Below are 16,309 nucleotides of genomic sequence, written 5' to 3' on the forward strand. Positions count from 1 at the left end.
TTAAATGGAAAGGCCACATTTAATAGACAAAGTGAACTAGGAGTGGAAATTCTTTGTTTATAAGAAAATTCAACGTTAAGCTGATCCGATCTTGTCATGTTGATCAGTGCCATATCAAGTCCTTTTAGCTTCTGTCCAATTTCAGCCTTGATGCTGGTGATACAAACTATCCAGGTTGTCCGAGTCCCGAGCAAAGCTCAATTACCGTAAAATATTATGATTATAAAATAGAAATCTATTTAGTCAATGCTTTATGTTGCAAACTTCTTCTGTTTCATTGGTGGAGGCAACTGAATTAGGATGTCAGTAAGTGGCCTCTCTACTAGGACCAACTCTCCATCATCCAACAAGTCCATGAAAAGCAATGGCTGCATGGTATCCAGCAATAAGGGTGATATTAAGTGAGGGAAAAAAGACAAACAAACAGTTAAACAATGTAAAATAAATCCAATTCATAAATAGTTTGTTTAGCATAGAGAACCATCTACACTTGATGCAAATATAGCAGACCCCCAGGTTTTAAAAGTAGCAGACAATCTTGGACATCCTCCTGATTTCATTAAGTTTTTGGTGCAGTAACTTAAAGAGAACATGTCAGGAAAATAAACCCCCAAAACTAAATATATTTTCATGATATGATAATGCAGCAGACACTGACATTGTGCAATCACTAACGAGCACTTTATATTGGCATATATTATGGCTCATCCATTTTCAACACCTTTAGTCCACGTCATCAACAGCCTACCTGAAACTTCCTGGTTATTTTAAAGGCATGTGCATGACTTCTCCTTGACCTCTCCGATAGCTGCTGCAGTAACCTTTGGTTGGTCAGGGGTGTATTTTCATCTGGCAGAGGCTGCAGAGATAAAAATGTATTAAAATATAAACATCTGCTAAAAACAAAGTTCTGCCCAACACCAAGCTTAAGTCTTTTAAGCAACAGTCATAACGCAGACTGACGTTATATTTTCTAAGGAACCTTAAGGAGTCTTGTTGCTTACCAGTGACTTATCCAAGACACAGAACATGTAATTATCATGCAAAAGTATGTGTTCAGGCTTTGAGGGGTTAAATGCTATGCCAGTGATGGGTGTATCACGTTCAAGCCAATCACTATGGAGTCCGTTCTTTAGGACTTTCCTACTCCAGTCTGTATACTGTTTCTGGGAAATGCTGAACTCCAGGACCTAGATAGAGATTTGGGTGAAATAAGACTTTTTTCTATGTACACACCAGGTTACGTTTCTCAGTACCAAGTAAAGCCTACCTGCTGGTCAGAATGAGCAATGACCAGGTTTTTTGTAGATGGGTGGATACTCATGGCAGTAGGTGGAGAGCTGTATTGAGGGACTGAACATTCATACTGGAGGAAACACAACAGAAGGTTACTATAAGATACACTTTAACTACAGTTTCTTCCAACTTAAATTAATATTAGTGATTCTTCTTACCATATGCGTTTTCATGTTGTATATGTCAATTTGAGAGTTCACAGCAGCTACTGCCAGTAGGGATCCATCTAGACTTGCAGATAAAAGATGTACAGGGTAGGAAGAACCTGTGAAGTCAAATACTTTCTGGTTAGACTGTTCAACTGCCCTTCCAGAGCACACAAAAATTTTACAGAAGATCTCAGTATTCAGTTTCTGGTACACTGTTGTATAATGGAAGTAGAAATAAATATGGCAGGTGTGAACGGGTCCTTATGGGAATTTGCAATATTAGAAGTTATGTTAGTGGATACTTGTACTTCCTCCCACAGTGTATTTAAAAATGGTGTTGAGGTGTCATTAGAAGTGCCAAAAGGTGCGCCCAGTAGTCTAGCAAGCTAGTTACTTATCTTGAATTCGATATTAACTTAAGGTAGAACATGTTTGTCCCAATATAAGAAACTATCTAGGTGTCTGTACTAGCCATCTATGACTAGACAAAAGCTCTGTTAGGCTAGTTCCTTCAATCCTACACAAATGAATGCAACTACGTATGCTCTTCCCGTGGCTCCATACATTAGTGAGAATAGGACATCCTTTCTCTGAATTGCAGGGGGTGCTGTTCTTATGATCAGAAGTTGAACCCTAACCAATCAGCTTAATATCCGCTATCCACAGGATGGTTGCGACAAATCCTAAGGTGTCCAAAGGGGTTAAATAAAACTACCAGTGCAAACAACATTTTACCCTTGGGATCCATCACTGCAGCTCCTAGTATTTGTTGGTGTGCAAGCAGCATGTGAACACTGCAGCACTCACTGACTGATACCTCAACTCCCAATGTCAACTTACCAATCAAAATCCTTACAATCAACAAAACTTTGGAGCTACATCCCTAGGCTTCCCCAATTACCAACGAAACCTTAGAAATTGACCTTCTATCTAGATAATAAATCTAAAATGTTTTAGCTACACAGAAAACCAAAATTATATTGACCTAGCCCTTTGTTTTTTTATTAAGTTTCTATTTTTTACTCCTTAGCATCAAAAATCTACTTTTTTATTTTTTCAACGTAAAGTGCTCTGCGGCGGCTTGTTTTCTGCTTAACAATTTTCACTTCATAGTGATGGTATTTAATATTCCATGCCGTTTACTGGGAAGCAGGAAAAAAAGTACAAATGCAGTGAAAATGGTGAAAAATGCATTTGTGACGTTTTCTTGTGGCCTTGGATTTTACAGCTTTCACTGTGCCCCCAATTGACATGTCTACTTTATTCTTGTGCGATCATGGGGATAACAAATTTGTAGAGGTTTTATAATGTTTTCAAACATATACAAAAATTAAAACCTCCTGTGTGGAGGTTTTGACATCTTCTGGCGCTAATGACTTTTTTATACTTCAATGTACGGAGCTGTGGGGGGTGTCATTTTTTGTGACTTTTGATTACGTTTTCAATGCGATCATTTTTAGGACTGTACAACCTTCTGATCACTTTTTTACTGAATTTTTTATATTTTTCAAAATGGCAAGAAAGTGCCATTATTTATTTTGGGCGCTATTTACCGTTATGGGGTTAAACACAGTGAAAAAACGTTATTGTATTTTGACATGACGGGCATTTCCGGATGCAGCAATACCCAATGTGTTTATGATTTTTATTGTTTATTTATATGACTTCTAGGGAACAGGGGGCGATTTGAATTTTTAGGGGGTTTTTTTGGTGATAATTTTTTACAAACTTTATTTTTATATTTATTATTTTTCAGACCCCCTAGGGGACTGAACCCTAGGTTGTCTGAGCGATCCTACCATATACTGCCATACTACAGTATGGCAGTATATGGGGATTTTCTTCCTCATTCATTACAATGTGCAATTAGCACATAAATAATGGGTTAAAAAAGAGACCCGATGCTGTCATGGCGGCCGATCAACACTCTCCGAGGACGTCTCAGAGAGCGACGATCTTCATCAAGATGGTGGTGCCTAGCCAGTGAGCCCTCTCCATGCACCCAACACACGTCGTCCTAGTATGGCGCGCGTCTGGAAAGGGTCAAACCTTATTAACCCCTTAAGGATGCAGCCAGTTTATTTGTATTTTTCTTTTTAATTTGACATATGTCTTTTGCTGTAATAACTTTAACTTATCTAAGTAATTTTGAGACTGTTTTCTTGTGACATGTAGTTTATGTTAGCAGTATATTTTTTCTGATCAATAATGTTTTTTGGGAGAAAAATCTCCCAAAACATCTCACACTATATTACACATTTAGGAAGTCTGTTTACCCTTTAAATCACAATAATTTTTTCACAAATCAATAGCTCTTGGGATGTACAACAACTTTGCCTTTTAATTTTGTTACCCACATCCAGCAGTTTCTTTGATATCCTAGCCCAGTCCTTAAAGGGAACCTACCACCACAAATCTACCTATAAAAGGTAGATTGGGTGATAGGTGGATCAATGGTACGTGAGGATAGCCCTTTTAAGGGCTAATCCTCACGTCTCTGCACTTTTTTGATAACTTTAATTTGATATTTATTCAAATTTACTTATGCGGCTACCGGGGCGTGGAGTAGCCGCATATGAGATTACACGAGGCGGCTACTCCACGCCCCGGTAGCCACTTTACCCCTCCTACTCACCCATGTTCGGCGCGCAGCTCCGCGTAGCTGCGCGCCTTCCTCCGGCGATCCTGCCGTCTGCGCATGCGCAGAAGAGCAGGCCCGCGCCTGTTTCGGAGTTGTGACCGCGCAGGCGTGGGCCTGCTCTTCTGCGCATGCGCAGACGGCAGGATCGCCGGACGAGGGCGCGTAGGAGGGGTAAAGTGGCTACCGGGCGTGGAGTAGCCGCCTCGTGTAATCTCATATGCGGCTACTCCACGCCCCAGTAGCCGCATAAGTAAATTTGAATAAATATCAAATTAAAGTTATCAAAAAAGTGCAGGGACGTGAGGATTAGCCCTTAAAAGGGCTAATCCTCACGTCCCATTGATCCACCTACCACCCAATCTACCGTTATAGGTAGATTTGTGGTGGTAGGTGCCCTTTAAGTAGCTGTATTCCCTGCCTGTGCAGACAAGCCCTGTGAACCAGTCTTGTAAACAAATATGCAGACTCACAGGTGGGAAGGGGTTGCCTTTCCTTGCTTACTGTGGTGGAAGGAGGGGAAGATCATGTGATAGTGCTCTGTGTTTGGGAGACATCTCTATTCACAGCCTGAATAATGAGGTACAAGATCTCCCCTGTTTCCTACATAAAGTGTGCACTTATAAATGTGTTACATTTGCATTAAGTACTGGTCAGGATTTTATTTAACACTACATACACAGCCTACAGAAAACTGTGTAACAGGTACACTAAGTACTGGTCAGGGTATAATGTAGCACTACGTTCACAGTGATTGCCAGGACAGGTCCACTCCAACTGGCCGAGCGACTATGGCAGGAGTTACAGCCTCACCGTGTCATGTGACAATTTAAGTAAGAGAAGCACTCATGACTTACTATTACTGCATGAAACACTCAATCTAGTAATATTACATCGAGAATCGCTAAGGGATTAAACTGTGTAATTTTTGTCACTTTGCTTAAAATATTGTTAGTACCTGCTGGAGGCTCTAGTGTTTGAAGGTGCGTGCAGGTGCTCTCAGACAGCTTCAGAACATATACACATCCACCCTCTGAACCTACATATAGATGTTCAGAGTCGGGGGAGAAAAGAAGTTGCAGACTTGCAGTTGGTAACTGAGGCATTTTAGAAACCTGGGTGAAGAAGACGACAAGTTTATTTTTAAAGCACATATCAAGAAAGTGCTATGAAAAATTTGACATACTATAAAATGAAGAATTCTATAGAAGTTTGACATACCCGGCTGATACTTATATTATTGTTATCATAACGCAGCCTATGAAGAAACATACGGGAGGATGTGGCATAAGAAATCCATGAACCACAGCGGGAAATGGCACTGCATCGGATACACTCTGATCCCTTCATGAAAAACAAATAAAAAGAAATCCATTTATCAAATAACAGTCTGTTTCAGCTTTAGCCTTTTTTTTACAAAAAAAAAAAACATGTAGACTTTTTTCCTTAATTTTTTTATTGTATGGGATAAATACTATTTTTGATAATTTTTCTTTAACTACATCAAAGTTTATTTTTTTTTAAATTTATTTTTCTCACTTTTGCCCACAAGGGGACACTAATATGAGATTGTTTGAGCTTTTTTTTATAATGCACTGCACTCCAGCCTGATAACAGAGGCAGCCCTGGGGCCCTTTAATGTGTTGGCAACTGCAAAGTGCCGATGGTTGGCAGAAGAAGCCCATTCCCTCTGCACACCGTGGTACATGTTTGACCAGAATGTCTAAGGGATTAAACAGCCGATATCCGAGTTTTTCTGAGTTTTTGTTATTGCCGGGACTGAGCAGGATGCAAGGTCAAACAATCTTCTTCTGATGTAGCTCTGTACCCTTTAAGGGGTTATGCTATGATCCAACTTATGTTGCAAAGCTCCTTCACTGGTTTAAATACTTTCATATACATATTCATAATGGTTTATAAATAATAATTCTTTATTTATATAGCGCACATAGATTACGCAGCAATGCCAAAGCATAACAAATTGGTCCCTGTCCCCATGCGGCATCAAAACAACCTAACAGTATGTTTTTTTTGGAGTGTGGGAGGAAACCGGAGTATCCGGAGGAAACCCATGCAAACACGGAGAGAACATACAAACTCTTTGCAGATGTTGACCTGGGTGGGATTCGAACCCAGGACCCCAGCACTGCAAGGCAGAAATGCTACTCACTCAGCCACCGTGCCGCCCTATTTTATTGAATAAAATGGCATTTTTATTTGTTATCCTGATGCTTCTTTGGCCTGTATTCTGTGCTACACAAGAACAAAAGTGGGAGGGGCCTAGAAGGTGCATGAACAGCACTGAGAGAGGCAGTTTTACCACAAGTCCCACAATGCTTTGCAGGTGCCTCTCTCTCAGCTCTACATTACTGCTTTCAAAGTCTCCTTCCACAAAGCTGTGTTCAAATAGTCCCTGCTCTTTCCATACATTACTGGAATACTGCTATGCTGCAGTATAGTAACAAACATAATAAAAAAGCCATGTCATTATTTCCTCTCCCAATGCCCTTACGCTCTATACCCTTTATTTTCTTATTAATATATAGAGTCACACAGATGTAAATGTTTTTTCATAAATTCAATGGGTCATTTATCATGGTGTCCTGCAGTTCTCGATAACAGATCCTCCCTCTCATTCTCAGCTCCCAGTGAAGATCTACAAGACTAGACTGTCACTAGGAGGTGGTATATGTTGGTCCATTGCTACTACAGGGAGAAGTTTTTGCTCAATTTTATCTTTGCGGTATCAGAATTTACTGTGCAAAAACATCGCAAAAAGGTAGAAATTGAGCAGATGTTAAACATAGATGCGACTGGTGCAGTCTATTCGCATAGAGCACACACATCATCTGTCCTGTGTCTGCTCCACGGGGACCAAGTCACATTTTTCTGCTAAGGGGAGCAAAATTTTAAATAACTAATTACATATTAGCTTATACATAATGACTCAAATGAAAATGAATTATTACTTATACCAGGAATAACCCTTTAAATCCCACCAGAGACGCATAGAAATTGCCAGTTCACATTTCAGTTACATCATTGTTTTTTGCATCAATTATTGTCAAAATAAGGTATGGTTGGACATACAGTAGAAGTGCAAATATTTCCATTGTATCTTATCTCTTGTAGTCCCCATTACTGGTTTTATATCACAAAAATTAAAAAGCAGAAAGGTAGGAGGGATATTTGGACGATTCAAATTAGGTTTCTTTTAGACACCAGGTCATTTTTGAGGGACTTCCAAGGGTGTAGTAATCCCAGAGAGTGCCCTCATCCTTAAAGGGAACCTACCACCACGATTCTACCAATAAAGGTAGATCGGGTGGTAGGTGGATGTAAGGGACGTGAGGATAGCTCTTTTTAATAAACTTTATTCCCTTAATATGTAAATTTAGTTATGAGGCTACTAGGGCGTGGAGTAGCCGGGCACGAGGCTACACGGCGCGGCTACTCCACGCCCCAGTAGCCACGTTACTCCTCCTACCCTGTTGTGTGAGGCGCGCGGCTCCTCGTAGCTGCGCGCCATCGTCTGACATGCTGGCGTTCTGCGCATGCACAAAACACTGGCTCGTCGGACGAGGCACACAACAAGGTAGGAGGAGTAACGTGGCTACTGGGGCCGTGCCCGGCTACTCCAGTAGCCGCATAACAAAATTTACATAATTACATAATAAAGTTTATTAAAAGTTAGCGGGGACGTGAGGATAAGCTCTAAAAAGAGCTATCCTCACGTCCCTTACATCCACCTACCACCCGATCTACCTTTATAGGTAGAATCGTGGTGGTAGGTGCCCTTTAAAGGAGTTTAAAAAGCATTTTTACCCATATATGTTATTGTTTTTTTTTTTTACAAAATATGATATTTATGTATATATATCTAATATATAAAGCTGAATGTATGGGTGTATATATATGTATGTACTTACGTACATATGTACGCTAAAGGAATCTGCGCCGTCCTGTTTACAATCACCAAATTTTGGTCTCTCTCTGTGACTCATGGGATGTCATGTGACTAGGTTTTGAGAAGAAATTTTCACCCCACGCTTTCCAAAATCCACTTATTAACCACCATATACAGGAGCCATTGTCTGCTGCTGCTGTGGCAGATGGAAGCTGAGCCGTGATTGGTTGCTGTATTGCCACAGGTCATTAATATGAGCTCTGAGCTTTGATTGGATACTATAGGCAATGAGTATAAGATGCTTATGTGTGAGGCAAGATGGATAGAGATACAGAAATAGGGGGAGATTTATCAGAAATGTCTGAGGTATAACTGTCCCAGTTTTGATCAGAGATCAGCTGTAGTTTTATAAACAGCTGTGGGAAAATGAAACTCTGATGGGCTGCAATGGGCAGCCAGAACAGTTCTGCTCTCAGACACTTCTGATGAACCTCCCCATAGACACAGAGACAGTCAGAGAGAGAGACAGAGAGAGATGCAGGGACAGTCAGAGAAAGACAGGAACTACAGCTAATATATATATATATATATATATATATATATATATATATATATATATATATATATATATATATATACACACACACACACATTTTCCCTCACAAACTAACACACATACACACATTTTCCCTCACAAACTATATACCTGACCTAAACCATGATGTAGTCTTACACAACTTATAGGCTATCACATAGTGGTACTACTCACCTTTCGCTTTAACTGCAAAAGAAGTTCTGGTTCCTGGCTCACATTGAGAATCTTCCCATCAACTCCTAAAACACAAAAGTATGCATTTACAACATGGTTCCAGACATAACTGCATGATAGATTTATAGCTTTTAAACAGGTGCTTTATTTATAGCTTACTGCTGTAAGGGGTCCTCCCATCTCTCTTCAAAAATATTTGCATCATTGATCTTTTGGTAAAGAGTTTACCTCCAATGTGTAGCAGAGTTACTTATCGATGGGTGGTCCTAGACTTGACTTGCATTTGATTAAGGGATCCAGCACTTTTGTTAGGGTATCATTGCTCTATATCATTATTGAATGCAGGTCTTTTGAGGTGGGCTGAGGCAGTCTTACAGGGGTATTCCATTTACAGCAAATTAAGGTTACTGTTTGTATAATAAAAAGTTCTATGATTTTCTAATGCACTTTATGTATCAATTCCTTGCGTTTTGTAGATCTCTGCTTGCCATCATTCTATAGGAAGCTTCTATGTTTATTTCCAGTGGAGAGAAATGTGGTCATGGTCACACAGGTGCGTAGCTTGTTATAACACACAGCGCTAATTATACAGTCAATCATCGGCCTCAGTGGTAACACGTCATTTATATGTAACTGCGGAGAGCTATGGAGACTAATGATTATCTAAAGGATAAGGTGAACAAGTTGGGGTTGGTTCAACTCTCCACCAGCTACAGGTCCAAATAAACCTTTTAGAAGTACCAGTATTTAATCATACAGGGCGATTTGAGACACTAAACCACCGGTCCATAAGGAGTCATTGCTTCTGGTTCAACAGATAACTAAAGCAGGGACTTGACTCACACAGAAATGGAACTAAAAATGACCTTTTTTCCTAATTTTTAGACACTTACCTGCTTCCCTGCCCAATTATTTTTTTCAATGGTAGAAATGTCAACTTTTATTCTGATGTACAATTTGAAAGAGTAAAATATCCTGTAATAGTTGGAATAGTATATTACACATACCTGATTCATTTGTCTGTCCAAGTCGCCACAACTCTAGCTGTTCAGGGAACTGGAATAGAAGCATCCGGGAGGTTTGGGCACAGGATACAAGATGGCGCTGTAAAAAAAAGCAGACATACAATAATTACATCTATTTAGAAGGGAAAAGCTGAACAATAGCCACTTAGTTACTTTTATCCCCTTCCCCCAATGGACTTTTTCAGTTTCTGTTTCTTTGCATTTCACTTTGAACAAGCCACAGCTTTTTTCATTGTATGGAGCTTTTTGAGGGCTTCTTTGTGCTCCCTAGTGGTGGCATTTTATATTCCATGCCGTGCACTGGAAAAAAAAAATCTACATGCAGTAATTTAAGAACAAACAAAACCCCCACACATTCCACCATTTTCTTATGGCTTCCTTTTTGCGGCTTTCTGTGTACACTCCAAATAACCTCTACTTTATTCTTTGGGTCGATACGATCACAAGGATATTATATATGTTTTTATAAGATTTATTTATAGGGTATTAACCCCTTAACGCCGAAGCCACTTTTCACCTTCCTGACACGGCCCATTTTTTCAAATCTGCCCTGTGTCACTATACATGGTTATAACTTTGGAACGCTTTTTCTTAAACGATAAGTAGGGTAGCACAACCAAATGGTACAATTGAGCTGGTGCATAAGCAATAATCAGCAAACCAACAAGAAAACAAGATGCAGCAATAAAGCTCATCTATCACAATACAATATCAATTTTAATTAGATCCAAACAGAGAAACAATCAGACATACAATTAAAATTCCCTGGTTTAGGTCCACACAGTATGTCCACCTGCAAAGAGCACTCAATGGTGCACAATGATTCCTCCCACACACTCTACAAAATGTGAGCAAATGAGTATGTGTCCCCCAAATCTTCCTGAGGAAGTCGCCAAGAGCGACGAAACGCGTGGGGAGCCTCATACCCCTGCCTTCCTCCCTCCACCTGTATGCCCGCTTGCCAGCACCCTTATGGGTAATTAGCACCTTATCTTTGGCACACTCTTCTTCAACCTCTCCCTGGTTTTTTTTGTCTTAGCACTTGCACTTTAGATAAACACAATTGTGTTTTCACCTTATTACTTGAGAGTATCATTTTTCTAGCATTAACCAGTGGTTGGTAGTTATTTATCTTTGTTTTCTATATGGTAAATTTTGCATGCTGGCATACATATCTGTTTACATATTGGATCCCTATTTGGGACACACATACTTATTCGCTCACATTTGTAGAGTGTGTGGGAGGAATCATTGTGCACCATTGAGTGCTCTTTGCAGGTGGACATACTGTGTGGACCTAAATCAGGGTCGCCAGTCGTTGTTTTCATGTACATTATATGTTTTAAGGGATTTTAATTGTATGTCTGATTGTTTCTCTGTTTGGATCTAAATAAAATTGATATTGTATTGTGATAGATGAGCTTTATTGGTGCATCTTGTCTTCTTGTTGGTTTGCTGAACTTTGGAACGCTTTAACATATCCAAGTGATATTAAAATTGTTTTCTCGTGACACTTTGTACTTCATGTTAGTTGAAAATTTTTGGTGAAAATTTGGAAAAATTCTTGATTTTTGAACTTCAAAATGTTCTACTTTTCCCATACATAGTCATAACTGCAAAAATACTTAATAACTAACATTCACTAAATGTCTACTTTATGCCTCCGTGGTTTTTTATGCATACTCTATGAGGCTTTGAAGTTAGGTGCGATTTTTCACATTTTCATAAAAACCACAAAATCCTGCTTTTGAGGGACCTGCTTAGGTTTCAAATCACTTTGAGAGACCTAAGTAAAAGTAAAACCCCATAAATTACCCCATTATAGAAACTACACCCCTCAACGTACGTAAAACAACTTTTATGAAGTTTGGTAACCCTTTAATTGTTTTACAGGGGTTAAAACAAAATCAGATGCAATTTTGAAAGTAAAATTTTTTTGGCTAAATGTGTTTTTCAAAAAATTTACAAATTCTTAGTGGATAAAATACCAAAACGCTCCACAAAATGTGATACCCAATCCCTACCGCGTATAACAATACGCCATATGTGGTGGTAATTATGCATTGTCGCTTTTTATTGGCTATACAATCATTATTTTTTTGGCAATTTGGACATATAAGGGCTTATTTTTTGCAACATGAGATGCACTTTACAAATACTTCATTTTAGTGGGTCACTAGCTTATTGATGAGATTTTATTAACTCTTGAATGTATGGGTGAAAAGAAAATTGTCATCGGATAGGGAGGTAAGCGGCACAGGGGATCCGATCCATAGGGGGAAGACCCTTACACGCCGCAGTCATGCTTGACCACGAAGTGTAAGGGGTTAACACTCGCGATCGGAGTCAGCCCCGATCGCGGGTGTTAACGCACTGAGAGCTGTGATATACAGCTGACAGCCGCTGCCCCTGGTGCCGGCTCCGTTTATGAGCCGATACCAGAAACAGGACGTTATAGCGCGTCCCTGTGCGGGAAGTATCTATCCGCAGGGACGTACTATAACGTCCAAGTGCGCCTAGTGGTTAAGATGTGGCAAAATCCAACATGTTTGTTTGTTTACATATTTTTATTAGTGTTCTAGAGAGTGATTTGAACTTTTAGCTTTTTGTATATATTTTTTTCAACATTTTATATTTTTCCCCACTATTTCCAGACCCCCTGGGGAAGAACCTATGGCTTGGGTGCCAGAGGCTGCTTCACTGTAGGTAATCAGGCCGTCACCACCTCACATGTTTTCCAGACAGGTTCAATGACTCAAGCACTCTTCCTGCAGTCCAAGGTAGCCCAGGATATGCTGTATCCAGCAATAATTTAAAGCTATACATCCTCAGCTTCCTGGGACTACATGAAGGAGGTGTGGACAGGGCTGGATTATTATTGGAGCTCCTGCACCGCAATTCTTTATGTTCAAGTGGGCCCTGCAGGGAGGCTACAATAATAATCCGGAATTCACCTTCCATCTTTCAACAGCATTGGTGTCCTTAAGACACCAATGCAACTGGAAGCTGTGGCAAAACAGGAAGCAATAAGTTGCTGATTAAATTGCTGTGCCTGCACTTTGTTATAAACAAGTGGGTTTTGGCTCTGCCTGCACTTTGTTATAAATAAGTGGGTTTTGGCTCTAGTATGGGCACTCAGCCTCTAAAAGGTTCACTATCACTGACCTAGGGTACTAGAACCCTAGGGGTTCTGATCAAGTATTGCAGTATATTGTAAATTCACTGGATCCATAAAAGAACCTGCAGACAGATATGCTATGACAGTTATGAAACTCTGTGAAGGTCCTGGCTGTCATAGTAGCCAGCCACCGCCCACCGATGATGTCACTGGGGGTGCTGGGCAGATCAAAAATGGTGGCACCATCTCCTAAGGGGTAAATTGATGCCAGCATTGATCGCGGGTGTTAGCTGCATAATGCAACTTACACACGCTGTATATGGAGTGGGCTCATCCCATGAGCCCATACATCCTTAACCGCCATGTGACATACAGATAAAGTGTCTCAGAACGGTCCAAAAACTGCATGGTTCATGTTTCCAAACATCCTGGGAACTTTAAGAGTCTTGCTCAGTATGCATAAAGTAACAGTTTTCCATAACTTCAACATAACACGTTTCCTAGGCCAGCTTTAAAATATTCTGGCAGAGAGCAGCAACTACATCTAACCTGTAAGTCAAACTTACATGTGGAAATAAGATTTTTCTCAAAGCAGCTTCATAAGATTTTATTTGCACCTTTTCCATCAAAGGTCTGCAAACAATTCGACCATCAACACCTGTTGGACAAAAAAAGATCCATGAGAAATGAGAAAAAGCATTGTGATATCAAAACACATTTGAAAGCTGCAACATACCACCAGAGATGAGAGAAGTGCTGCTGTGTGCCACAGCTCTAACATCATGTGTGTGATACCGAAACGGCTTTGTGCAAACCCACTGTCGCTCTGGCTTCCCGGCTTGAACAGCCAAACATTGGAATTGGAAGATGACACCTTCAGCTGTGCCCACCAACAAGCTGTCCTCAGCCTGCCATTACAAATAAGCACCCCAAGTTAATTTAAGTATTCAACGCTTTAGCATCTTATGAGACACTTATTCAATGATTATCACCTGTGACACTGCAAGGGCCAGGACGCCACAACTGGCCACAGAGTATGTGCGGATAAGTGTTCCATGTGCTAAATCCCAAAACTGGAGTTTCCCTGTAGAATCCACACTGATGATCTCTCCAGATGACAAGACGGCCACACTCCACACAATGCAGTCAGGTTTCCGTCCAGTCAGTACCCTACGGTCCAGTTTCAGCACCTGAAGAAGACGACCTAACATGGAATGACAGGACAAATTTGTCAGACAAACAAAAAATGATGAAGCAGGAACACAGATTAGATGTGCAAGCCTATTATTCAGTTATTTCCCCTCCACCATCCTCCCTGTTCTCATCCCTCCCTCCGTGATGTCGGCTCACTGCACACGAAACCTTTCAGGACCTGTCACCAGTGAAATTCTGCTTTTTGCTGACAGGTTCCCTTTACCAAGACTATACCTTGCTGTAAAAAAGTATAATCAGAAAAATCTGACATCAATACTGCCCTCTGGCGATCTGATCATGGACGTATCGGTGTACATCACCGAGTTAAAAACTATACACACATTTTTAACATTCATGTTTCCCTATTGTATTTATAAAGAAAGTAAATAATTTTACCAACAGGGATGTATAAAAAAAAAAGTCCTACCCTCTAGAAAGTAGCAAATATTTGCACTCTATAAATACCCTTGATATACTGTGGCATGAGAACTCTATGAACCTGCAAAAGGCATAAAACCGTGCATACATTTTCTTTGGTGACTTACTTAATACGCCAACCAGAGGTCGCACTAACATTTTTCCAGAAGGGTAAAAATACTCCTCTCACCATTTTTGAGGAGTATTTTTACCCGAGGAGGAGTATGAAAATTTCGGTAGCACACTGCGCACACAGCACACACAGCACACACACACTACACAGCACACACACTACACAGCACACACACACACACACACTACACAGCACACACACACACACACACTACACAGCACACACACACACACTACACAGCACACACACACACACTACACAGCACACACACACACACTACACAGCACACACACACACACACACACTACACAGCACACACACACACACACACTACACAGCACACACACACACACTACACAGCACACACACACACACACTACACAGCACACACACACACACACTACACAGCACACACACACACACACTACACAGCACACACACACACACTACACAGCACACACACACACACTACACAGCACACACACACACACTACACAGCACACACACACACACACACTACACAGCACACACACACACACACACACTACACAGCACACACACACACACACTACACAGCACACACACACACACTACACAGCACACACACACACACTACACAGCACACAGCACACACACACACTACACAGCACACACACACACACACACACACTACACAGCACACACACACACACACACACACTACACAGCACACACACACACACACACTACACAGCACACACACACACTACACAGCACACACACACACACTACACAGCACACACTACACAGCACACACTACACAGCACACACTACACAGCACACACTACACAGCACACACTACACAGCACACACTACACTCACACACAGAACACAGCACACACTACACTCACACACTGCGCACACAGCACACACACACTACACAGCACACACACACTACACAGCACACACACACTACACAGCACACACACACACACACTACACAGCACACACTACACTCACACACAGAACACAGCACACACTACACTCACACACTGCGCACACAGCACACACACACACTACACAGCACAGCACACACACACACACTACACAGCACACACACACTACACAGCACACACACACTACACAGCACACACACACTACACAGCACACACACACTACACAGCACACACTACACAGCACACACACACTACACAGCACACACTACACAGCACACACTACACAGCACACACTACACAGCACACACTACACAGCACACACTACACAGCACACACTACACAGCACACAGAACACAGCACACACTACACTCACAGCACACAGAACACAGCACACACTACACTCACACACAGCACACACTACACTCACACACTACACTCACACACAGCACACACTACACTACACTACACTGCACACACAGAACACTACACTGCACACTACACTGCATACACAGAACATTACACTACACACACAGAACAGAACACTACACTGCACACACAGAACACTACACTGCACACTACACTGCACACACAGAACATTACACTACACACACAGAACACTACACTACACTGCACACACAGAACACTACACTGCACACACAGAACACTACACTACACACACAGAACACTACACTACACTGCACACTACACTACACACACAGAACATTACA

The 16,309-nt window shown here is 41.0% G+C and overlaps 1 protein-coding gene across 2 annotated transcripts in view; it reads right to left on the reverse strand.

Annotated features, from left to right (window-relative positions):
* Positions 1-16,309, reverse strand: part of UTP4 (UTP4 small subunit processome component) — a 25,861-nt gene continuing 9,552 nt past the window's right edge. For both annotated transcript variants that reach the window (XM_072117380.1, XM_072117379.1), the window contains 12 exons: positions 13,895-14,106; positions 13,639-13,810; positions 13,469-13,560; positions 9,767-9,863; positions 8,760-8,824; positions 5,305-5,427; positions 5,042-5,198; positions 1,455-1,561; positions 1,271-1,366; positions 1,005-1,190; positions 749-859; positions 1-368 (listed from right to left, as the gene is read on the reverse strand). In XM_072117380.1, coding sequence (XP_071973481.1) covers positions 252-368; positions 749-859; positions 1,005-1,190; positions 1,271-1,366; positions 1,455-1,561; positions 5,042-5,198; positions 5,305-5,427; positions 8,760-8,824; positions 9,767-9,863; positions 13,469-13,560; positions 13,639-13,810; positions 13,895-14,106 — 1,535 coding nt within the window. In that variant the 3' untranslated portion in view covers positions 1-251. The remainder of the gene's footprint in view (positions 369-748; positions 860-1,004; positions 1,191-1,270; positions 1,367-1,454; positions 1,562-5,041; positions 5,199-5,304; positions 5,428-8,759; positions 8,825-9,766; positions 9,864-13,468; positions 13,561-13,638; positions 13,811-13,894; positions 14,107-16,309) is intronic.

This window comes from Engystomops pustulosus, chromosome 7 (genome assembly GCF_040894005.1).
Source record: "Engystomops pustulosus chromosome 7, aEngPut4.maternal, whole genome shotgun sequence".
Taxonomy (NCBI): Eukaryota; Metazoa; Chordata; class Amphibia; order Anura; family Leptodactylidae; genus Engystomops; species Engystomops pustulosus.